This window comes from Salmo salar, chromosome ssa10, assembly GCF_905237065.1.
Source record: "Salmo salar chromosome ssa10, Ssal_v3.1, whole genome shotgun sequence".
Classification (NCBI taxonomy): domain Eukaryota; kingdom Metazoa; phylum Chordata; class Actinopteri; order Salmoniformes; family Salmonidae; genus Salmo; species Salmo salar.
This window is the reverse complement of record NC_059451.1, coordinates 28,177,077-28,203,333: the sequence shown is the minus strand read 5'-3', so window position 1 is coordinate 28,203,333 and position 26,257 is coordinate 28,177,077. Positions and strand designations below refer to the sequence as shown.

At 42.8% G+C, this 26,257-nt stretch overlaps 1 protein-coding gene across 1 annotated transcript in view; it reads right to left on the bottom strand.

Annotated features, from left to right (window-relative positions):
- mcf2l2 (MCF.2 cell line derived transforming sequence-like 2) overlaps positions 1 to 26,257 on the bottom strand; it is a 139,283-nt gene that overhangs the window by 98,799 nt on the left and 14,227 nt on the right. Inside the window, exons 2-5 of the mRNA XM_045688610.1 lie at positions 16,862 to 16,945; positions 13,528 to 13,642; positions 3,878 to 3,968; positions 3,426 to 3,545 (exon numbers count right to left, since the gene is read on the bottom strand). Coding sequence (XP_045544566.1) covers positions 3,426 to 3,545; positions 3,878 to 3,968; positions 13,528 to 13,642; positions 16,862 to 16,945 — 410 coding nt within the window. The remainder of the gene's footprint in view (positions 1 to 3,425; positions 3,546 to 3,877; positions 3,969 to 13,527; positions 13,643 to 16,861; positions 16,946 to 26,257) is intronic.

Genomic DNA, 26,257 nt, shown 5'->3' with positions numbered 1-26,257 from the left:
TTTTCAGGATAAAAAAGAAATGGAGTGGAGCTAAGCACAGGCAAAATCCTAAAGGAAAACCTGGTTCAGTCTGCTTTCCACCAGACACTGGGATATGAATTCACCATTCAGCAGGACAATAACCTAAAACACAAGGCCAAATCTACACCAAGAAGACATGAATGTTTCTGAGGCCAAGCTACAGTTTTCTACTTAAATCTACCTGAAAATCTATGACAAAACATGAAAATTGTTGTCTAGCAATGATCAATAACCAATTTGACCGACCTTGCAGAATTTTTTTAAGAATAATGGAGAAATGTTGCACAATCCAGGTGTTCGAAAGCTCTTAGACATTTACCCAGAAAGACTCACAGCGGTAATCGCTGCCAAAGATGATGTAACATCTGCTTCCAACTCAAACACGTAGATCCCCTGAACGCAGCTCACTCTCCAGATCCCAATCACCTGAATTCTAATCACCTGTTCACACACCTGTATGTCATTATCACACACTATTTCGTTCAGTTCTTTGCACCCCATCACTGTGAGGTATTGTTTGTTTTGTGACATGTCTTTCAGAGCTATGTTTTCCCCGTGATTGATAGTTTTTGCCTGCCTCACTAACGATGCCTTTTTCCTATTCCCTGTCTGTACTTTAGCCTATTGGATTTCCTGTTATCTACCTATTGCCTGATCTCCCGGACTACGTTACTAGCCTTTTCCCTGCCTGTACTGTTGCCCTTTTGGACCCCCTGTGTATGACCTTCTGCCTTCTCCTGTGGTCCTTTTAAACACCTGCTGCGCCCTGCACTTGAAACCTCCGTGTCTCCCCTCGTGTTCTTTAAAGATGATTCTAACATGGATTACTTATCAAATCAAGATATGTATTTATTACAACAACAACAAAAAATGTTACCCCTTTTTTTCTCCCCAATTTCGTGGTATCCAATTGGTAGTAGTTACAGTCTTGTCTCATCGCTGCAACTCCCGTATGGACTCGGGAGAGGCGAAGGTCGACAGCCATGCATCCTCCGAAACACAACCCAACCTAGCGGCACTGCTTCTTGACACAACGCACATCCAACACGGAAGCCAGCCGCACCAATGTGTCGGAGGAAACATCGTACACCTGGCGACCTGGTCAGCGTGCACTGCGCCCGGTCCACCACAGGAGTCACTAGCACGCGATGAGATAAGAATATCCCTACCGGCCAAACCCTCCCTAACCCGGATGACGCTGGGCCAATTGTGCGTCACCCCATGGACCTCCCCGTCACGGCCGGCCACGACAGAGCCTGGGCTCGAACCCAGAATCTCTGGTGGCACAGCTAGCACTGCGATGCAGTGCCTTAGACCACTGCGCCACCCGGGAGGCTAAAATCAAGATATATTAGTGTTTTATTTTTCATATTTTCTTTTCTCACAAATGTTAGATTTTTACACTTTGACATTGGAGTATTTTGTGTAGATCGTTGTCAAAAAATGACAATTAAATCCATTTAATCCCACTTTGTAACACAAAATGTGGAAAAAGTCGAGGGATGTGAATACTTTCTGAAGGCACTGTATGCCTCTAACTTTCTCACTCATCATTATTCATAATTCATTCATGATTATCTGTAATCATGATAGCGTCCACATTAATTTAGAAGTGTTTAGAAACACATTCTATTCTTATTACAATAAAAGTGACTCCTAAATGACACAATACATTATTTACAAGATACAGTAAGCATGAAAACAGATATGTATTAAATTACCCTCAAATAAAAGGGGACATTCGGTATTGTCGCCTCATATGAAACATCCAAAATGCTGGAGTATAGAGAAAAAGTCAATAAATACGTAGGGGAGTGTAGATGTTAATGCAACTTCCTCTGCATCACACTCTGAATTTTGCAAAATATAGCCCACTGGGCACACACTGGTTGAATCAACATTGTTTCCACATTTCAATTAAATTACCTTGAACCAACGTGGAACAGATGTGGACTTGACATCTGTGCCCAGTGGGAAGTGTCATGGCATGCTAATGCAGCGTGATTTGATGTCTTGTGTCTTCTGTGGGTTTTATTACAACTAGGTTTTGGGCTTATTACAGTTCTCTACTAACACTTCCTCACCAGATGGCTTGACTTGAATCATATAACACTTGCATAATGATGGCATGCCCACATGAGTTGGTGAGGAATCTAAGGAGGTTTTGGAACATTTGTCTTGGAAAATGTGTACAGTCATGCAGGAGAATTGGCCTTCACCAAAATTCTTGAATGAAGTAAGGGAAATATATGAATGTCAGGTCCAAATTGATTGGCACCCTTGATAAAGATGAGCAAAAGAGACTGTATAAAATAAATAATACAAATACTGAGCTATATTGTACAGTATGCAAAAAAAGCAACATATTTTATACTAATACACTTGTACAGAGAAAAATAGGGGTCAAAATTATTACCTTTCAATACCTCCCTTGTGAAGATAACAGCAATGAGCCTTTTCTAAAATGTTTTATGAGATTGGAGAACACATTGGGAGGGATCTTAGGCCATTCCTCCATACAGAATTTTTAGGGATTTTGTGGTCAATTAACAATTTCTTTGTGGATTTTGATGTGTGCTTGGGGTTATTGTCTTGCAGGAAGATCCACTTGGAGCCAAGTTTCAGGCTCCTAGCAGAGGCAAACAGGTTTTTGGCTGAAATGTCCTGGTACTGGGTAAAGTTAATGATGCTGTTGACCTTAACAAGGGCCCCAGGACCAGTGGTAACAAAATAGCCCCATATCCAACACCATATTTTACAGTAGGTATGGGGTTCTTTTCTGCATATGCATATTTATTTCGATGCAAAACCCACCAATGGTGTTCGGGACCAAAGACCTCTATTTTCATGTCATCTGAACATACAGTAGCACCTGTTCCAATCAAAATGCCGTTTAGCAAACTCTAGGCATTCACATTTGTCGGATGACATGAAAATAGAGCTCTTTGGCCACATACACCAGTGGTGGGTTTTGCGTCAAAAGAAAGATGCATATGCATTGAAGGTATTGAAAACATGGGTGCCAATACTTTCTACCCCTATATTTGAGATAAAAAATGTTTAATGTTAAACAAAATCTCTTTCTCCAAGAAATTGTATTAAATAATATAATTTTGCACAAAAAAAATTGCATACAGGTGTTTTTGCTTATTTTTATCAAGAGTGCCAATAATTTTGGACCTGACTAAATATGTTGGCGCATTTGTTGCTCTACATAAACAAGCAAAACATGCAGTGAGTACATAGTCACTGTTCTAGCAGTTAGTTTACCGGTGAACATCACACTGCCATGCAACACGCCACATGACATCAGGTCACTCACTATCTCACACCCAGACACAGAGGAAAAGTTTATACGATGATCTAAGAGTTGGACACGGTGAGTGGTAGCGAAGCATGCTTACCGGTACCTTCATTTTAAAGTCATCCCGGTGCAGCTTAATGCCTATGTCAGCGACGGCCCTCTGGAAGAAACGGGAGGGCCTCAGCACCAACACCAGCTGGAGGTTCCCTGGAAATGCCCCCTAGTGGCCACAGGTACAAAGCACAGCTTCATGACATCTCATAGTTCTGAATGTGGAGGGAGCTCCTGCTCTGTTTATTTCCATTATGTATCGCACATATTATACCTGGGAATAATTTGCCTTACGCAAGACTTCCTGATATAGAAGCATTGGTCTATTTTACAATGGTACATAATGCTGAGATAAAATAGCCTGGTTCCATACTCTATGTGCTGTGGCAAACTCATCCTTGATGCCAAACACAGAGAGAAGTCGAGTGAAGCACAAACAGACTGGACCACCAGGAAAGAGATAAAAGCGTTGTCTGAAGTTAAATATGGACGTCTTCATACCGCTATCCGCGTCAGCGAGGCCTTCACTGAGCTCCATTTGTCCCGCCTGCGGTCGATGATTATAACGAAACCGATGCTGGCAGCGTCCAAACTAGACAAGGAAAGATAGAAATAAACACATGCGGTAGGTGTAGCTATCCAAGCATGTAGTCACAAGACATATCCAAGAGGGCACTACAGTACACTGCTGTATTCATTCTGTCTCTGTACAGTTTAAACAGAGTTTATACCAAATCACTTCAGCGCTCTCTGAACCAGGCCATTATAGTTAACAGTGTAAGAGGAGCTGTGTAAGCTTGTTTAATGTTTGGGGTGTTTTACAGGGAAGATGTTAAGTGATGCTCATTAACATTCTCAATGTGTTACTCTGACAAAAGGGTGAATGAAGTTGCTCCCCTATCAGCACAAGACGTTTAAAAGACAATGAAAAGAATATGTATTTTTAATGTCTTGTGCTCACTGGGTGGTGATCTTACTGTGTTATCTGGTCTAGTATATTCCTACTCGACTGAAAAACTTTTGTCTATTTTCCTGACTGAGAGCAGCTTACATGAGACCAGATTAATTGAACGCTCACTGTGTCATGAGAGAGAGAATGATATCCCAGATGTGCCATTTTCGGAGAGTATTTCACAAGACACCTTTTTCACATTTTGCCACACCCTGAGAAATGTGTCTTGTGAAATACAGTCAGGTACATAATTATTGGCACCCTTGAGAAAGATGAGCAAAAAAGACTGTATAAAACAAATAATACAAATACTGACCTATATTCTATGCCATTTTATTTTATACTAATACAATTGCTCAGAGAAATAGATTTTGTTTCTTAACAAGTAATAAAGACAAGTAATGAAAAAAAAAGTGGATTTTGATTAGTGTTTGGGGTTATTGTCTTGCTGGAAGATCCAATTGTGGCCAAGTGTCAGCCTTCTGCAGGAAGCAACCAAGTTTTGGGCTATAATGTCCTGGTACTTGGTAAATTTCATGATGCCGTTGACCTTAACAAGGGCGCCAGGACCAGGGGAAGCAAAATAGCCCAAAACATCAAAGATTCATCACCATAGTTTACTGTAGGTATGAGGTACTTTTCTGCATATGCTTCTGTTTTTCAACCCCAAACTCACCACTGGTCTGCATGGTCAAATTACATGAAAATAGAGCTCTTTGGCCACACACATCAGTGGTGGGTTTGGCGTTGAAAAACAGAAGCATATGCAGAGAAGTACCTCATACCTACTGTAAAATATGGTGGTGGATCTTAGATACAGTCTTTCTTGCTCATCTGCAGTATATCAAGGTTACCAATAATTAAGGACCTGACTGTATCTTCAGATTTGTGGTTAGTTGGGAGCCGGAACCACATCCCATACAGAGGGAAGGTAATGGTATTTACAGTGCCTTCGGAAAGTATACATACCCGTTTACTTTTTCCACATTTTGTTGTGTTACAAAGTGGGATAAAAATTGATTTAAGATTTGTCATTTGTTGTCACTGATCTACACAAAATATTCAGTAATATCAAAGTGGAAGAAAATATATACAGTATATATTTTTTATGACAAATAAAACGCTAATATATCTTGATTATGTCACTTTTACACAACACTGGCAGCGATACATTTTCAAGTCTTGCCATAGACCTTCAAGCAGATTTAAGTCAAAACTGTAACTAGGCCACTCAGGAACATTAAATGTCTTCTTGGTGAGCAGCTCGTGTAGACTAGTCTTTTTTAGGTTATTGTCTTGTTGAAAGGTGATTTAGTCTCCCAGTGTCTGAACTAGGTTTTCCTCGAGGATTTTGCCTGTGCTTAGCTCCATTACGTTTATTTTTATCAGGAAAAACTCCCTAGTCCTTGCCGATGACAGGAATACCCATAATCCACCACCATGCTTGAAAATATGAAGAGCGATACTCAGTGACGTGTTGTGTTGGATTTGCCCCAAACATAACACTTTGCCACGTTTCGCAGTATTACTTTGGTGCCTTGTTACAAACAGGATGTATGTTTTGGAATATTTTTTATTCTGTACAGGCTTCCTTCTTTTCACTCCGTTGTTCAGGTTAGTATTATGGAGTAATTGGGTCGTCCACAGTTGTCGCATCTCAAGAGGTTCAATAAGAGTTGATGATTTCATTTGAAACCATCCATACATTCTCTTGGGACAGGGGAAATGGAAACTTGTTGTGTACAACAGGGAGGGGCAATTGAGTGCTTCACAAAAAAAATGTAATTGTTAAAACGTTTCTAGCTTGTCTATCTATGGGTAACACGGTTCAAATGAAATCAAATTTTATTGGTCACATACACATGGTTATCAGATGTTAATGCGAGTGTAGCGAAATGCTTGTGCTTCTAGTTCCGACAGTGTAGTAATATCTAACAAGTAATCTAACAATTCAACAATAACTACCTAATACACACATCTAAGTAAAGGGATGGAAAAATAATATGTACATATAAATATATGGATGAGCGATGACAGAGGGGCATGAGTATATGAGATGAGTAAAGCAAGACACAGTTGAAGTCGGAAGTTTACATACACCTTAGCCAAATACATTTAAACTCAGTTTTTCCTGACATTTAATCCTAGTACAAATTCCCTGTTTTAGGTCAGTTAGGATCACCACTTCATTTTAAGAATGTGAAATGTCAGAATAATAGTAGAGAGAATGATTTATTTCATATTTTATTTCTTTCATCACATTCCGAGTGGGCCAGAATTTTACATACACTCAATTAGTATTTGGTAGCGTTGCCTTTAAATTGTTTAACTTGGGTCAAACGTTTTGGGTAGCCTTCCACAAGCTTCCCACAATAAGTTAGGTGAATGTTGGCCCATTCCTCCTGGCAGAGCTGGTGTAACTGAGTCAGGTTTGTAGGCCTCCTTGCTCGCACACGCTTTTTCAGTTCTGCCCACAAATTTTCTATAGGATTGAGGTCAGGGCTTTGTGATGGCCACTCCAATACCTTGACTTTGTTGTCCTTAAGCCATTTTGCCACAACTTTGGAAATATGCTTGGGGTCATTGTCCATTTGGAAGACCATTTGCGATCAAGCTTTAACTTCCTGACTGATGTCTTGAGATGTTGCTTCAATATATCCACATAATGTTCCTTCCTCAAGATGCCATCTATTTTGTGAAGTGCACCAGTCCCTCCTGCAGCAAAGCACCCCCACAACATGATGCTGCCACCCCCGTGCTTCACGGTTGAGATGGTGTTCTTCGGTTTGCAAGCCTCTCCCTTTTTCCTCCAAACATAACGATGGTCAAACAGTGGCCAAACAGTTCCATTTTTGTTTAATCAGACGAGAGGACATTTCTCCAAAAGTACGATCTTTATCCCCATGTGCAGTTGCAAACCGTAGTCTGGCTTTTTTATGGCAGTTTTGGAGCAGTGGCTTCTTCCTTGCTGTGCGGCCTTTCAGGTTCTGTCGATATAGGACTTGTTTTACTGTGGTTATAGATACTTTTGTACCTTCAGCATCTTCACAAGGTCCTTTGCTGTTGTTCTGGGATTGATTTGCACTTTTCACACCAAAGTACATTCATCTCTAGGAGACAGAACGTGTCTCCTTCCTGAGTGTTATGACGGCTGCATGGTCCCATGGTGTTTATACTTGCGTACTCTTATACAGATGAACGTGGTACCTTCAGGCGTTTGGAAATTGCTCCCAAGTATGAACCAGACTTGTGGAGGTCTACAATTGTTTTTCTGAGGTCTTGGTTGATTTTTTTAGATTTTCCCATGATGTCAAGCAAAGAGGCACTGAATTTGAAGGTAGGCCTTGAAATACATCCACAGGTACACCTCCAATTGACTCAAATGATATCAATTAGCCTATCAGAAGCTTCTAAAGCCATTACATAATTTTCTGGAATTTTCCAAGCTGTTTAAAGGCACAGTCAACTTAGTGTATGTAAACTTCTGACCCACTGGAATTGTGATACAGTGAATTATAAGTGAAATAATCTGTCTGTAAACAATTGTTGGAAAAATTACTTGTGTCATGGACAAAGTACATGTCCTAACCGACTTGCCAAAACTATAGTTTGTTAACAAGAAATTTGTGGAGTGGTTGAAAAACGAGTTTTAATGACTCCAACATAAGTGTATGTAAACTTCCGACTTCAACTGTATGTAAACATTATTAAAGTGGCATTATTAAAGTGACAAGTGATCCATTTATTAAAGTGGCCAATGATTTCGAATCTGTATGTAGGCAGCAGCCTCTCTGTGTTAGTGATGTGTTATGCTCGACCCACTCAGTTTCCCACCACAAAACACCAGATAAAGAGTAGAACCAGGTCACCTGCTTTTATTCTATGATTTGACTATTAGATGTTCAATGTTTCTTTTGACATAAAAAATGAATAGTTTCGTCATATTAAAACAAGAGTTCAGTTCTCGTAACAGGGTTGACAGTTTTTTTAATTTCATTAAAATGAATCATATTAAATAAATAATAATATTCAGAAATGACTTTGTCAAAGCAACAAAATAGCTAGGGATTTACAATAATGATGTAAACTTGGATACATTTTGGGGTTAAGTGGGTTAAAGTCACAGAGGGTGCATGGAGGGACATGTGAAAATGCTGAATTTTGGCACTTTAGCAAGTCTTTATTCATATTAAACATAGGCTGTACTGAATTCTCCATGCGTTTTATATTAAAGGGCACGTCATTGAATATAACATGCTAAAAGTCAATATTGGTGCGCAATTTCTACCTAAAATATAAAAGGGACGCAAAGGCACTAATTTCAACAATTTTGTTGATCCATCCTCAGGTTTCTCCCATCACGGCCAAACTCTGTAACTGTTTTAAAATCACGATTGTCCTCATGGTGAAATACCTGAGCGGTGTCCTTCCTCTCCGGCAACTAAGATAGGAAAGACACCTGTATCTTTGTAGATTTTTCAACTAGTCAGCTCGGGGATTCAAACCAGCAACCTTTCGGTTACTGCCTCAACGCTCTTAACCACTAGGCTACCTGCTAGAAACAGAAAATAGGAGAATATCTTATTTCTAATGATGTCAACTTTATTTCTCAACTCTTAATATTGAGCAAATTACACTCATTGTAGTCATTACACTCACTGGAGTTTCTGACATAGGCTTTGGAAAAAAACTCATTGGCTACCAGTGTGGCAAGTGCCGCTGGCTACTGGTAAGTTTTCTTGACTTGGACATATATTTTTGCCAACACATGGTTAGTCTTTGTTTAACCAGGTAAACAGCTGATCTTAGCGAAAATGTGTTCTAGCTAATAGGCCTGCTACCAAGGACTGTGGGCTCTCCTTCTCTGTCAATCACCACATCCTCATCGGCAGACTCAATAGCCTTGGTTTCTCAAATGATTGCCTCGCCTGGTTCACCAACTACTTCTCTGATAGAGTTCAATGTGTCAAATCGGATGGCCTGTTGTCCGGTCCTCTGGCAGTCTCTATGGGGGTGCCACAGGGTTCAATTCTTGGGCCGACTCTTCTCTGTATACATCAATGATGTCGCTCTTGCTGCTGGTGAGTCTCTGATCCACCTCTACGCAGACGACACCATTCTGTATACTTCTGGCCCTTCTTTGGACGCTGTGTTAACAACCCTCCAGATGAGCGTCAATGCCATACAACTCTCCTTCCGTGGCCTCCAACTGCTCTTAAATACAAGTAAAACTAAATGCATGCTCTTCAACCGATCGCTGCCTGCACCTGCCCGCCCATCCAGCATCACTACTCTGGACGGTTCTGACTTAGAATATGTGGACAACTACAAATACCTAGGTGTCTGGTTAGACTGTAAGCTCTCCTTCCAGACTCACATCAAACATCTCCAATCCAAAGTTAAATCTAGAATTGGCTTCCTATTTTGCAACAAAGCATCCTTCACTCATGCTGCCAAACATACCCTCGTAAAACTGACCATACTACCGATCCTCGACTTCGGCAATGTTATTTACAAAATAGCCTCCAATACCCTACAAAATAAACTGGATGCAGTCTATCACAGTGCCAACCGTTTTGTCACCAAAGCCCCATATACTACCCACCACTGCGACCTGTACGCTCTCGTTGGCTGGCCCTCGCTTCATACTCGTCGCCAAACCCACTGGCTCCAGGTCATCTACAAGACCCTGCTAGGTAAAGTCCCCCCTTATCTCCGCTCACTGGTCACCATAGCAGCACCCACCTGTAGCACGCGCTCCAGCAGGTATATCTCTCTGGTCACCCCCAAAGCCAATTCCTCCTTTGGCCGTCTCTCCTTCCAGTTCTCTGCTGCCAATGACTGGAACGAACTACAAAAATCTCTGAAACTGGAAACACTTATCTCCCTCACTAGCTTTAAGCACCAGCTGTCAGAGCAGCTCACAGATCACTGCACCTGTACATAGCCCATCTATAATTTAGCCCATACAACTACCTCTTCCCAACTCTATTTATTTATTTATTTTGCTCCTTTGCACCCCATTGTTTCTATTTCTACTTCCACTGCAAATCTACAATTCCAGTGTTTTACTTGCTATATTGTATTTACTTTGCCACCATGGCCTTTTTTTGCCTTTACCTCCCTTATCTCACCTCATTTGCTCACATTGTATATAGACTTATTTTTCTACTGTATTATTGACTGTATGTTTGTTTTACTCCATGTGTAACTCTGTGTTGTTGTATGCGTCAAACTGCTTTGCTTTATCTTGGCCAGGTCGCAATTGTAAATGAGAACTTGGTCTCAACTTGCCTACCTGGTGAAATAAATAAATAAAATAAAAATTCTCCGTGGCCGACGTGAGTAAGATATTTAAACGTGTTAACCCTCGCAAGGCTGCCGGCCCAGACGGCATCCCTAGCCCCGTCCTCAGAGCATGCGCAGACCAGCTGGCTGGTGTGTTTACGGACATATTCAATCTCTCCCTATCCCAGTCTGCTGTCCCCACATCTTCAAGACGGCAACCATTGTTCCTGTACCCAAGAATGCAAAGGTAAATTAACTAAATGACTATCGCCCCGTAGCACTCACTTCTGTCATCATGAAGTGCTTTGAGAGACTAGTCAAGGATCATATCACCTCCACCTTACCTGTCACCCTAAACCCACTTCAATTTGCTTACCGCCCCGATAGGTCCACAGATGATGCATTCGCCATCACACTGCACACTGCCATATCCCATCTGGACAAGAGGAATACCTATGTAAGAATACTGTTCATTGACTACAGCTCAGCATTCAACACCATAGTACCCTCCAACCTCAACATTAAACTTGATGCCCTGGGTCTCAACCCCGCCCTGTGTAATTTGGTCCTGGACTTTGACGGGCCGCCCCCAGGTGGTGAGGGTAGGAAACAACATCTCCACTTCGCTGATCCTCAACACTGGGGCTCCACAAGGGTGTGTGCTCAGCACCCTCCGTAGTACTCCCTGTTCACCCATGACTGCGTGGCCATGCACGCCTCCAACTCAATCATCAAGTTTACAGACGACACAACAGTAGTAGGCTTGATTACCAACAATGACGAGACAGCCTACAGGGAGGAGCTGAGGGCTCTCGGAGTGTGGTGTTAGGAAAACAACCTCTCGCTCAACGTCAACAAAACAAAGGAGATGATCGTGGACATCAGGAAACAGCAGAGGGAGCACCCCCCTATCCACATCGATGGAACAACAGTGGAGAAGGTGGAAAGTTTTAAGTTCCTCTGCGTACACATCACGGAAAAACTGAAATGGTCCACCCACACAGACAATGTAGTGAAGAAGGCACAACAGCGCCTCTTCAACCTCAGGAGGCTGAAGAAATGTGGCTTGTCACCTAAAACCCTCACAAACTTTTATAGGTGCACAATTGAGGGCCTTCTGAGTGGCGCAGTGGTCTAAGGCACTGCATCGCAGTGCTAGGTGTGCCACTAGAGATTCTGGGTTTGAGCCCAGGCTCTGTCGCAGCCGGCTGCGACCGGGAGACCCATGGGGCAGCGCACAATTGGCCCAGCGTAATCCAAGTTAGTGGAGGGTTTGGCCGGCAGGGATATCCTTGTCCCGACTTTTGTGGCGGGCCGTGCGCAGTGCATGCTGACACGGTCGCCAGGTGTACGGTGTGTACGGCTGGATTGTGTTTCGGAGAACGCACGGCTCTCGACCTTCGCCTCTCCCGAGTCCGTACGGGAGTTGCAGCGATGAGACAAGCCTGTAACTACCGATTGGATACCACAAAATTGGGGAGAAACAGGGGTAAAAAAAAAAAGATGCACAATTGAGAGCTTTCTGTCAGGCTGTATCACCTCCTGGTATGACAAATGCACCGCCCACAACCACAGGGCTCTCCAGAGGGTGGTGGGGTCTGCACAACGCATCACCGGGGGCAAACTACCTGCCCTCCAGGACACCTACAGCACCCGATGTCACAGGAAGGCCAAAAAGATCATCAAGGACAACAACCACCCAAGCCACTGCCTGTTCACCCCGCTACCATCCAGAAGGCAAAGTCAGTACAGGTGCATCAAAGCTGGGACCGAGAGACTGAAAAACAGCTTCTATCTCAAGGCCATCAGACTGTTAAACAGCCATCACTAACACAGAGAGGCTGCTGCCTACATACAGACTTGAAATCATTGGCCATTTTAATAAAGTGGATCACTAGTCACTTTAATAATGTTTACATATCTTGCATTACTCATCTCATATGTATATACTGTATTTTATGCCATCTATTGCATCTTGCCTATGTCGCTCGGTCATTGCTCATCCATATATTTATATGTATATATTCTTATTCCATTCCTTTACTTAGATTTGTGTGTATTGGGTAGTTGTGGAATTGTTAGATTACTTGTTAGATATTGCTGCACTGTCGGAACTAGAAGCACAAGCATTTCGCTACACTCACAATAACATCTACTAACCATGTGTATGTGACCAATAGCATTTGATTTGATTTGAGGCTATGTTAGAGTTCACACTTTCAACTATAATGTAGGGAGTTCAAAATAATGAAAAACTATTTACAAAATCTAATAATTAAAAAATGTTGATTACTTCCACTTGCCATTATCATTCACCTGATGATAAGACAAGACGTGAGAAAAAAACTGTTTGCTAATATATGATGGGGTCGCTGGGTCACTGGTTTTACATCAGGTGTAATGTAAACCATTATTATTGCAGACAGACTGAGTCCATGCAACTTATTATGTGATTTGTTAAGCAAATTTTTACTCCTGCACTTATTTAAGCTTGTCTTAACAGAGGGGTTGAATACTTATTGACTCAAGCCATTTCAGCTTTTTATTTTTATTTCACTTGTAAAAACTTCTAAAAATGTAATTCCACTTTGACATTATGGGGTATTGTGTGTAAATTCAGGCTGTATCGCAACAAAATGTGGAAAAAGTCAAGGGGTGTGAATACTTTCTGAAGGCACTGTATGTTTATTTAAGCCTGTGTTTCTTCAAGCAGCACTCATTCAAATGAATGCATCACTGTGCTGCTAGAAGCAGCACTCTTAGGACCTGTCCTGATCAAATATACAGTAGCATTACAGTAAGCTTCTGTTCTCCACTGTGGGAAAATAATGTGCACCAGAATTGCAGAATTGATCTGAACTGCATAACCATGGGAGCATATTTATGGTTGTAGTGAAGCTGCATACCTTACCTGGGGATGCTAGTCAGATATGTGACAACATTCTGGAAGTCCTCGTCTAGGAGGTCGCCGAAGCCTGAGTATTCAGGGAAGGTGATGATGGGGGCGCCATCTTTCCCTCTTCCTCCTGCACACATAGGGTTACATCAATAGATTGACAGAAATGCGTCCATTTTGTTACATTCATTCATTTACACCAGGCTTCTACAGTAAAATAAATATTTATTTGGATAAAAAACGACATTCTGCTGTTTCAGATCTGATCAGACTTTATATCAATAGAAAAGTTATATTTCTACTAATCAACCACAAGGTGGTGGCATTGGGCTAATGTCAGCACAAATTCGGATTTGATCATTTTTTTGCCAAAAGTCATGATTGAATCAAAACTTTTATGAAACATGAAACTAAATAAGTTTGATGAGTGAAAATGTTGATATGACAATCTAAATGAAGAAATATGAGGAGAGATGTAAATTTCAAATAATCAAATTTGTCTTGAAACAAATGAAGCAATCAGAGGCAGCCATAATATAATCCATGATCCTATATCTCTCCAATCAGATATTTATCAGTCAAAGTGTATCACTATGAGAAAGCATAGTGGAACAGCAAGTCACCCTATATCTAAAGTGTTCCTCCTCACTCATGATCATGCCCCAGTGCCTGCATTCCTGAGTGGAGATAGGAGTATAGAGGTCGGCCTTATGAAATAGATTTTAGGGTGAATTCTCAACTTCAAAACAGTTCAGTTTGGGATGACAGAGGGGAACTGCTGTAAATTGCACCTCATCTGCCTGAGGCAGTCTGATTTTCTATTTGAGGCACCCCTGAGTCTGGACACTTACATTATTTGGACATACACTGCTCTTATTCTGGAGGAGCACGTCAGGAAATGCTGCCTTTCATATTAGTGGTGAGGTAACTGTAGCTCTTTACTTTTACTGACTAACTTTTTCCCTTCCTAACTCCTCCTCTTCCTTCTTCTCTCTGTCTCTCAGTTCTAAAAATGTACTAACACTGAAGAAAATCACATAGACAAGCATAACAGCCTCCTCCCAAACTCAGATGTCTTTGTGCTAAAAGCAGCATGTAGTTTATTTCCTGTGCCATCTCGTCTGCCATCCATCCCACTGAGTGACAACTCATCTATCAGTCTTCCCAGCCAGACACATCCAATTATTTACCTGCATATGGCAGAAAAATCCACCACAGGGAATCCTCACATATGTCAGGGCTTCTGTTGCCTACCTCTTTCACTGACAACAGTACACCAGATAACAATCAGAGCTGTACAATACTGCCCTGTCTAGAAAGCTCAACTCAGCATCACCTCATCAGTTATAAGGTAAGTAATGCAGAAATAATGCTTCTATAGGTGTGGAGGTAATACTGGAATAACGTCAACAGCGAGGTGGCCTTTGCTTGTAACCAGTGGCGTAAAGTACAGTACTTAAGTAAAATTACTTTAAAGTACTACTTAAGTAGTTTTTTTGGGTAAGTAGTATTTTACTGGGTGACTCACTTTTACTTGAATCATTTTCTATTAAGGTATCTTTACTTTTACTCAAGTATGACATTTGGGTACTTTTTCCACCACTGCTTGTGACTCTGTCAGGTATCAGCGTCACAATATGGAGAAAAGGAATGGAGACCAATGTTTAAAATCGTACAAAACAACCCAAACTCAGTGACATTGAGAATAAAAACAGGCTTGCTGTGTAGATAATGATATATACTTGTGCTTTTTCCACAGTAAAATGACATAAGTTTGAAAGCTAGCTTTGCTGAGCCAGGGTTTTTGGAGTAAGACACCAGCTTGGCAGGATCGCAGCTGGCTGACCCTTGGTGGTTTGACATGGGTGGGAAGGAATGGAAACAATCCCTGTGGAGCCAGAGGCTGTGGCGTAGAGCTCCCGTCCAATCAACCTGGTCTCAGGGCAATTCGTTGGATTTGGCTCTTTTACTCCATTTATATTACGTTACGTTAGGTTACATTATGAATGGAATAGCGGTTCTACAATATCATACGAATTGGAGGACGTATCATATACGTCTCACCCGGTCATACAATAGCTTAAGAATTGGATGATGTAATTTATCATACATCTTGGGGGATGTATAGTATTATCTGTCTTTCTCTGAGATCAGGTTGCTTGTTTCAACAAAGGAGAATGACTGGGAGAATTTACATTGGTAGTTAGGAGAACTAACAACAAAGGTTAGGATCATTTATGTAAAAGGTTAGGAAAACTACTAAAACGACAAACGTTAGGAGAATTTACGTAGCAGTTTAGGTGAAATGAGTCAAGGTTAGAATAAGGGTTAGCTAAAATGCTACAGTTGTTCCCTACGCGACTCGAACACCAACCTTTGGATTGCTAGACGGTCGCGTGATACATCCACACATCTTCCCTGACCAGCCTCCCTACTTTTGTTTCTGTCTAAAGTAACTAGACCATTAGTACATATCATATGTCTTGGAGGTGCTTAGAAATACGCATAGTATGTTTTGTGTAGTATGGCTCTGAGGCCAGGCTAGCCCAATAACTACCAACAACTCCCTCTGTTATTGTTCCAGCTTAGGCCCTGCCACTCTGTTCATGTCTCCACTACTCTTCTATGTCTCTGGTAACTCAAAGGTGGCTATGGCAGAAGTTTAAGACACATTTATTTGGGTTTAGGGGAAATAAAACCGAGATGGTAAAAGGTTTGAGAGAGTCTTCAGACTGAGGTGATCGTGAGTGTACGGACATGATTTAGTGGACTCAATATTGTCAAATGCATGTTAATAATAATGTATAGTATGTACACAGTCATTGCTTCTGCATCCCAACTTAACTGAATAGAAAAAGTGGCCAATTTATCCACTCTGAACAAAGCTCATGAATATGGCCAGAGAGACAAAGACATCCTGGCAGGAAATGGTTCATGGTGTAATGTGATAATGCTGTTATTGTCCTGGAACAGACCATGGAGCAGACCAGACCTCTCTACTGTCTGAGACAGGAAGTGATTAAGAGGCAATCCTATCGATCAGTAGTTAAAAGGTTCAAGTCCGGTCACAACTCAATCATGTCTTAACGTCAACAATGGAAATGGCCTTTAATTCATAACGGATATAACAAATTTACTTTTTCTGACCGTGATCAAAATGAATTAACAAACATTACATTGTGCTGTTCTGTATAACTGTAAAGTATATATGATCACCTCTGACTAAAATGTGATTATTTTGTCATTCCCATATTTGCTCCTTCGCAAAGGGAGAGGAACTCAAATATCTGCCCGTCTGTGTGTGAGGGAAGCAGGGATAAGGAGAGGAGACGGAGGCCTAGCTACGTACCTGAGAGCAGGGCAAACTGCCGATGCAGCTGCTCTATGATGTCGACGGCAAGCAGGGGCCTGATCTCCTGCTGCATGATCTCATCTGGGGAGGGAGAGGAAAACAACAGGGAGATCAACTCCAGTCAGCAATCACGATATCATAGGAATGTATAGGAAAGAGAGCAGCATTAAACAACTGCGTACAATGTGTCCCCACAAATCAAGCCCTGCGGCCATACACTGGCCCAGTCATCATCGGTGGACAATCCATCCACATGTCTGACAGGTCAGTATGACCTGTGGAAAATGAGGCCAAGGCACGGCTCTGGACATTTCCACAAATCAAATCAAATCAAATGTTATTGGTCACATACACATGGTTAGCAGATGTAAATGCGAGTGTAGCGAAATACTTGTGCTTCTAGTTGCGACCATGCAGCAATATCTAACAAGTAATCTAACAATTTCACAACAACTACCTTTTACACACAAGTGTAAAGGAATGAATAAGAATATGTACATATAAATATATGGATGAGCGAAGGCCGAACAGCATAGGCAAGATGCAGTAGATGGTGTAGAGTACAGTATATACATATGAGATGAGTAATGTAGGCTATGTAAACATTATAGAAAGTGGCATTGTTTAAAGTGACTAGTGATACATTTATTACATCCAATTTTTTATTATTAAAGTGGCTAGAGATTTGAGTCAGTATGTTGGCAGCAGCCACTCAATGTTAGTGATGACTGTTTAACAGTCTGATGGCCTTGAGATAGAAGCTGTTTTTCGGTCTCTTGGTCCCAGCTTTGATGCACCTGTACTGACCTCGCCTTCTAGATGATAGCAGGGTGAACAGGAAGTGGCTCGGGTGGTTGTTGTCCTTGATGATCTTTTTGGTCTTCCTGTGACATCGGGTGATGGGTTGTGCAGACCTCAGAGAGCCTTACGGTTGTGGGCGGAGCAGTTGCCGTACCAGGCGGTGATACAGCCTGACAGGATGCTCTCGATTGTGCATCTGTAAAAGTTTGTGAGTGTTTTTGGTGACAAGCCAAATTTCTTCAGCCTCCTGAGGTTGAAGAGGCGCTGTTGCACCGTCTTCACCACGCTGTCTGTGTGGGTGGACCATTTCAGTTTGTCCGTGATGTGTACGCCGAGGAACTTAAAACTTTCCACCTTCTCCACTGCTCTCCCGTCGATGTGGATAGGGGGGTGCTCCCTCTGCTGTTTCCTGATGTCCACGATCATCTCCTTTGTTTTGTTGACGTTGAGCGAGAGGTCCTCCCTGTAGGCTGTCTCGTCATTGTTGGTAATCAAGCCTACTACTGCTGTGTCGTCTGTAAACTTGATGATTGAGTTGGAGGTGTGCATGGCCACGCAGTCATGGGTGAACAGGGAGGACAGTAGAGGGCTTAGAAAGCATCCCTTGTGGGGCCCCAGTGTTGAGGATCAGCGGGGTGGAGATGTTGTTTCCTACCCTCACCACCTGGGGGAGTCCCGTCAGAAAGTCCAGGACCCAGTTGCACAGGGCGGGGTTGAGACCCAGGGTCTCGAGCTTAATGACGAGTTTGGAGGGTACTATGGTGTTAAATGCTGAGCTGTAGTTGATTAACAGCATTCTTACATAGGTATTCCTCTTGTCCAGATGGGTTAGGGCAGTGTGCAGTGTGATTGCGATTGCGTCGTCTATGGACCTATTGGGGCGGTAAGCAAATTGGAGTGGGTCTAGGGTGTCAGGTAGGGTGTAGGTGATATGATCCTTGACTAGTCTCTCAAAGCACAGTGTCTGTTCTCTTGCTAACAGTGGTCTCCATGTCTACCACTGCCCCTCGCAGTCAATACCTTTAGCTGTGAACGCAGATCTTTGTGTGCCTTCATTCAATTTCCATTACAAGCTTCTGTAGCTACTGTATCCCTCCTTTCAGACATATGTTTCTTTCATTGTGTTGTTCTTGGAAGACTCAGTAGCCATTCTGGATGCTTGGAGGGGAGGGGGGAGGGTTAATGAAGCTTCATCACTCTCTGCCTTAATATACTGCTCAAAAAAATAAAGGGAACACTAAAATAACACATCCTAGATCTGAATGAATGAAATAATCTTATTAAATACTTTTTTCTTTACATTGTTGAATGTGCTGACAACAAAATCACACCAAAATAATCAATGAAAATCCAATTTATCAACCCATGGAGGTCTGGATTTGGAGTCACACTCAAAATGAAAGTGGAAAACCACACTACAGGCTGATCCAACTTTGATGTAATGTCCTTAAAACAAGTCAAAATGAGGCTCAGTAGTGTGTGTGGCCTCCACGTGCCTGTATGACCTCCCTACAACGCCTGGGCATGCTCCTGATGAGGTGGCAGATGGTCTCCTGAGGGATCTCCTCCCAGACCTAGACTAAAGCATCCACCAGCTCCTGGACAGTCTGTGGTGCAACATGGCGTTGGTGGATGGAGCGAGACATGATGTCCCAGATGTGCTCAATTGGATTCAGGTCTGGGGAACGGGCGGGCCAGTCCATACCATCAATGCCTTCCTCTTGCAGGAACTGCTGACACACTCCAGCCACATGAGGTCTAGCATTGTCTTGCATTAGGAGGAACCCAGGGCCAACCGCACCAGCATATGGTCTCACAAGGGGTCTGAGGATCTCATCTCGGTACCTAATGGCAGTCAGGCTACCACTGGCGAGCACATGGAGGGCTGTGCAGCCCCCCAAAGAAATGCCACCCCACACCATGACTGACCCACCGCCAAACCGGTCATGCTGGAGGATGTTGCAGGCAGCAGAACGTTCTCCATGGCGTCTCCAGACTCTGTCACGTCTGTCACGTACTCAGTGTGAACCTGCTTTCATCTGTGAAGAGCACAGGGCGCCAGTGGCGAATTTGCCAATCTTGGTGTTCTCTGGCAAATGCCAAACGTCCTGCACGGTGTTGGGCTGTAAGCACAACCCCCACCTGTGGACGTCGGGCCCTCATACCACCCTCATGGAGTCTGTTTCTGACCGTTTGAGCAGACACATGCACATTTGTGGCCTGCTGGAGGTCATTTTGAAGGGCTCTGGCAGTGCTCCTCCTGCTCCTCCTTGCACAAAGGCGGAGGTAGTGGTCCTGCTGCTGAGTTGTTGCCCTCCTACGGCCTCCTCCACGTCTCCTGATGTACTGGCCTGTCTCCTGGTAGCGCCTCCATGCTCTGGACACTACACTGACAGACACAGCAAACCTTCTTGCCACAGCTCGCATTGATGTGCCATCCTGGATGAGCTGCACTACCTGAGCCACTTGTGTGGGTTGTAGACTCCGTCTCATGCTACCACTAGAGTGAAAGCACCGCCAGCATTCAAAAGTGACCAACACATCAGCCAGGAAGCATAGGAACTGAGAAGTGGTCTGTGGTCCCCACCTGCAGAACCACTCCTTTATTGGGGGTGTCTTGCCAATTGCCTATAATTTCCACCTGTTGTCTATTCCATTTGCACAATAGCATGTGAAATTTATTGTCAATCAGTGTTGCTTCCTAAGTGGACAGTTTGATTTCACAGAAATGTGATTGACTTGGAGTTACATTGTGTTGTTTAAGTGTTCCCTTTATTTTTTTGAGCAGTGTAGTTTGGTATCACCCTGAAGCACAATGCAGCTAGCTTTCCACTGTGAACAAAACTCCCTCTGTCTGGCCACGGTATAAAGGAGTGCATTACAACAGACTACACTTTATCAAAGACTGAGCGAGCTTTGAGTGGGTCTTGCAGCCAGGGCTATAGATAGCACAGAGAGCCTCACAGAAGCATGTTTCTACTGTATGGAAGTTGTAAGCTGTAGTGTTGTCATGGTACCAGCAACTTCAAGTCTCCACAGGGATTTGGTCCATTGTTTGGTATCAAGGCCAAATTACATTGACAGTATTATTCTTAGCATGTTACCTCATTTACACATATTTCCACGGCTCTTTTTACGACAATATACTAAAACGTGTGCATCACAGTACACACACACACACACACACACACACACACAAACCTGCACGCATGCGCACGGACACACACATACATCCTCCCTCAGCAGAGTGGTGGCGAGAGGAAGGAGGATCTGCGTCTGGGAGCATGTTAACACGCTAACTCCAGATCTTATCATCCTGCTGCAGGAATCCCAGCCTCAGACATGTAAGTAAATCACAAAGCCAGGTCTCATAATGGCCTCTGCAGGCTTCAGAGAAAGGTCACAGCATTCACTTCTAGAGGAACAGCATGCAGAGCACAAAGACACAACCCACCCTCCTGCCTCCATCCTGCCAGCTACAGGCTCTGGAAGGAATTAGCTCTCCAAGAACAGATACATAAATAATATGACATAATACTGAATTGAATATTTAAAAAAACAGCAAGATCACAAAACAAGATCACAATGGTCAGTCTTGTTCTTTGGCGTCGCAGAGCAAACAATGGAAAAATGCATGATCAAATTCTATTGACTAAATACCAAAAAGCATTATAGTATACAGTAATAAAAAACAGCACAACAACACATTGATTCTAGTTACTGGAATGCTATTGGTTGTATGCTATTGTGATTTGACCAGAAGAAAGTCCAGTTCTTCCAGGTTTTCTATATCACGTGGTGAGGGAAAACTCCTGGGCCTAGTCAGTCATATGTTTAGTCTGGTGGGTGTGTTGATTCTGTAGCAGGTTGTGCCAGCAACATGTGGAGACACCATGGATTAATGCCATGGCAACACAGAGGGGCACCGTCCTCTGCTCTCCACACACCTCATCAAACCTCATCCCAGTGTCCACCTTGTCCTAGGCAGCCTTCAGCCTTCTGCTCCAATTCATCAGGTTTAATGAGCAGAAACACACACATTCACTCTCAGCCACAGTCACACATCTACTGGAAATGAGGACTTTAAGTACATACCATATTTCCCCTTAACTAAGCTGTGTGGTATACTGGATGGATGTATTATTGTGATGTGTCGTTAATAGGGCACATTAAAGATTGTCAATCGCACAAGGTTCAAAGTGCAATGCAACATTGTAAAATATGGAGTTTAAGTCGGAAGTTTAAGTCGGAAGTCGGTTTAAGTCGGAAGTTTACATATACCGTAGTCAAATGCATTTTAACCTAGTTTTTCACAATTACTGACATTTAATCATAGTAAAAATTCCCTGTCTTAGTTCAGTTAGGATCACCACTTTATTTTAAGAATGTGAAATGTCAGAATAATAGTTGTAATTTTCCTTCCTCATGATGCTATCTATTTTGTGAAGTACATCAGTCCCTCCTGCAGCAAAGCACCCCACAACATGATGCTGCCACCCCCGTGCTTCACGGTTGGGATGGTGTTCTTCAGCTTGCAAGCCTCCCCATTTTTCCTCCAAACATAACAATGGTCATTATGGCCAAACAGTTCCATTTTTGTTTCATCAGACCAGAGGACATTACTCCAAAAAGTATGATCTTTGTCCCCATGTGCAGTTGCAAACCATAGTCTGGCTTTTCTATGGCAGTTTTGGAGCAGTGGCTTCTTCCTTGCCGAGCGGCCTTTCAGGTTCTGTCGACATAGGACTCGTTTTACTGTGGATATAGATACTTTTGTAACTGTTTCCTCCAGCATCTTCACAAGGTCCTTTGCTGTTGTTCTGGGATTGATATGCACTTTTCACACCAAAGTACGTTCATCTCTAGGAGACAGAACGCGTCTCCTTCCTGAGCGGTATGACGGCTGCGTGGTCCCATGGTATTTATACTTGCGTACTATTGTTTGTACAGATGAATGTGGTACCTTCAGGCATTTGGAAATTGGTCTTGGCTGATTCCTTTAGATTTTCCCATGATGTCAAGCAAAGAGGCACTGAGTTTGAAGGTAGGCCTTGAAATACAGCCACAGGTACACCTCCAATTGACTCAAATGATGTCAATTAGCCTATCAGAAGCTCCTCAAGCCATGACATCATTTTATGGAATTTTCCAAGCTGTTTAAAGGCACAGTCAACTTAGTGTATGTAAACTTCTGACCCACTGGAATTGTGATACAGTGAATTATAAGTGAAATAATCTGTCTGTAAACAATTGTTGGAAAAATTACTTGTGTCATGCACAAAGTAAATGTCCTAACCGACTTGCCAAAACTATAGTTTGTTAACAAAACATTTGTGGAGTGGTTAAAAAACGAGTTTTAATGACTCCAACTTAAGTGTATGTAAACTTCCGACTTCAACTGTATTTGACTGACAACAATAAAGCTATAACTACCCTAAACTTTTAGGATTCCCATTGTAGAGTACTGTATGCTTGGTACAGATCAGGGCACCAGTTACTCTCTCTGGAAAGTACATAATTTCTTCAAATACATTTTTTACATTAGCTCACCTCAATAACCTAGATGGAGTCCAACCAACCAGGTGCTTTACCTTTTTTTCATTAGCTATGGTGAATATTAGGACAATGTGCGAGGTCCGAGAATTCCCTAAATCAAGTATCCTACTTCACTTTACCCTACTTTCCCTCTAAATCGATTTATACAAAGGCTAAAAAATGCATCATTGCTTAGCCTACAAATGAACAACAAGGCTGTTATGAAATAATGAGTAGAGGACAGGATACCAAACACAAAGCAATTGCAACACATGTTATATATTTGTAGCCTACATAAGGTTTATAACACAACAATCTAATTTTCACACCCGGCCGCCATCAGAAAATCACAAAATCCTGAAGCACAGTTGCATCTCCCGCACAGAAAACTGCAAAACAATTGAGGCATTTTGTCCCTGAGCATTAGCTATGGACAGACGGGCAAGAGTCCCTTGTGCTCCTCAGAAGACACTTGAGAATAGAACCTCTTGATATTCTGTTGTAATGGAAATAAAGTCTAGGACACAACAAATGTGTCTCTCTGTTTGGCATGTAAACACCCTATAGCTCCCGACAGAGAGCCAGCGAGCGAGGGGAGTATCAATACCTTACCTATGACATGTCTGGTTCTCTTCATCATAGCGCCACGATAGTCGGGTGTGAACAGAGAGAAGTCACACTAATCCAGGCGACAGAGGTAAATCACACCAGTAGAACTTAGTCCAGACTTGCTTTTCTACCATTATCATCCCTTTCTTCTCTTCAGACTTCCTGAGTAACAACACAGACAGACAGACAGACAGACACACACACACACTGCTACACTCCCTCCCCCCATTTACACACACCAAAACACACAAACACACACACACCCATCTCGTACAGTTTTTTCTAAGGAAGCAGTGCGTCCGAGTCTTTTGTCACTTTTTCCAGCCCTAGCTGCTTCACGCAGCTCCAGTCTAACCTCTCACAAGGCTCTCTCAGAACATAGCAACCACACAAGCAACCTATCAGGACATCAGGGAGGAGGGAGGGAGATCATAAACACACTGCTTACTGCCTCTTTAAGTGGGAGGCAGCCCCAAACATTTAACTACATACTTTTGAAAGAATGAAGAGAGAGCGAGCGAGAGAGAGCGAGAAGATCCCTTCAACATCATCCCTCTTCATTAAAGTCACACGCTGACCGTGCACCCCTCTCTAATCTGACTCTGTCTTTCTCTGTCCTTTCTGTGGTTGACTGAACATGACACCCCCCCGCCCCGCCCCTCCCTCCTCTGAGTCCTCCCCCTTGTCAGAGCAGCTGGCTGGGAGTACAGGGGTGTTTATGGTCCTAGAGGAAGCATGTCCCAAAACACCGGTGGCAGCTACTGAGGCATTGTATGTTAAATAAGCAGCTTCCCTTCCCATTGGATTCCAAAATAGTGAGATTCACTGAAACATGTCCAGTTTGCCAGGTGAAATGTGTTACAATGGTCTCAAAAAGGTCAAAGGACAACTTGAAAAACATTCTCTTTTGTAAATCCGATGAAACTTTTTATGTCCCTTAATTTAATATTCAATTTGAGGACACATTATATCACTTACAAAACATATGTCCATGCAATCTGAATCCATGTCAAGGTTTATACTTAAAACCCTACCATTGATTGTGTAAACAAGCTTTCTCCCCCCACCCAACGAGAGCACTTATCGTAACTAAGAGAGCTAGTTAGGAGACGAGGCCCCCTGCATGACGGGGGTAAGAGAAAGCACCAGTAGATCTGCTATAATGGGATAATTAGCTGTGTGCTTAATAATTTGGAGGGTCAACAGCAATCTACAGCAGGGAGGTCAGCTGTGTCTGAACGGGTAGACGGGCTGCTGTGTCTGCCCTGTCAACCTGCCTGAGCCACCATGTATCTCACACACAGTGTTAGAGGGTTACGTAACAAGAGACCATTATTGAGGACAGGATAAGGAGACAGCCAATTGTTCAGAAGGAGAGTGCAAATCAATGTTGATGACAACATTTCCCACTGTTCTCTTCCAAACAGAAGACACAAGTAACACATACACTCTAGATTCTTGTGTGAAAAACAAAGCCTACAATCTCCACCACATATAGCCTAAATGCCACACATTCATCACACGTTCTCTCCACACTTTCCTTGTAGAATATGAACCCCTTAGTTGACAAATTGAGCCCTGGGGTGAGAAGTTCATCCCTTTAACAAAATCTGTCCTCCAGGAGAGGACAGTTAATAAGCTGGATAGGTTGGCAGGTAGCCTAGCGATTAAGAACGTTGGGCCAGTAACCGAAAGTACGCTGGTTTGAATAACCAAGCCGACAAGGTAAGAAATCTGGCGAAGTGTCCTTGAGCAAGGCACTTAACCCTAATTGCTCATGTAAGTCACTCTGGATAAGAGCATCTGTTAAATGACTAAAATATCAATGTTACATGAGGAGCCCTCCTAATGAGCAACTTAAAGCAGAGGACTATTTAACAAAAAGCATCAGGGACCACAGCACTGTTTTTCGAGCTCCCCTAACATTAACATGTGACTGTAAAGACGCCCAGCCAACCAGGCCTGAGCATCCCATAATGTTCCTTATCCAGTTGGATCCCTGCTACACGACCTCCACCCACACAGAGAGACACACACACATGCGCGCAAACACATACAGGTGTGTCCATGTGGAGTAATACGTTTCTCAAAATCCACATTTAACACAGAAGCCCAATTAAATTACACACATAACGTATTGTATAAAAATAGTCCAGCCTTGTGATTTTAATGTCATTTTATAGTGGTTGAAACAGCCTCTCCAGAACAAAAGTTCTGTCTTAACTAATGGGACATGAGAAGCTGTGACCAACACTCCATGCTGAGCGGAGCAGGAGCCCATAAAACAAAGTGAGGTAGTGTTTTTGGAAGAACTAGGCCAAGCATCTCTCCACCACCACCCTCCATGGGCCCAGTGGGGGAGGGGAAGCCCTCACGCTCATTCTGACATACACACAATGGTGTAAGCTAATAACACAGGGAGAATACGACACCGCTAATATTTCTCTC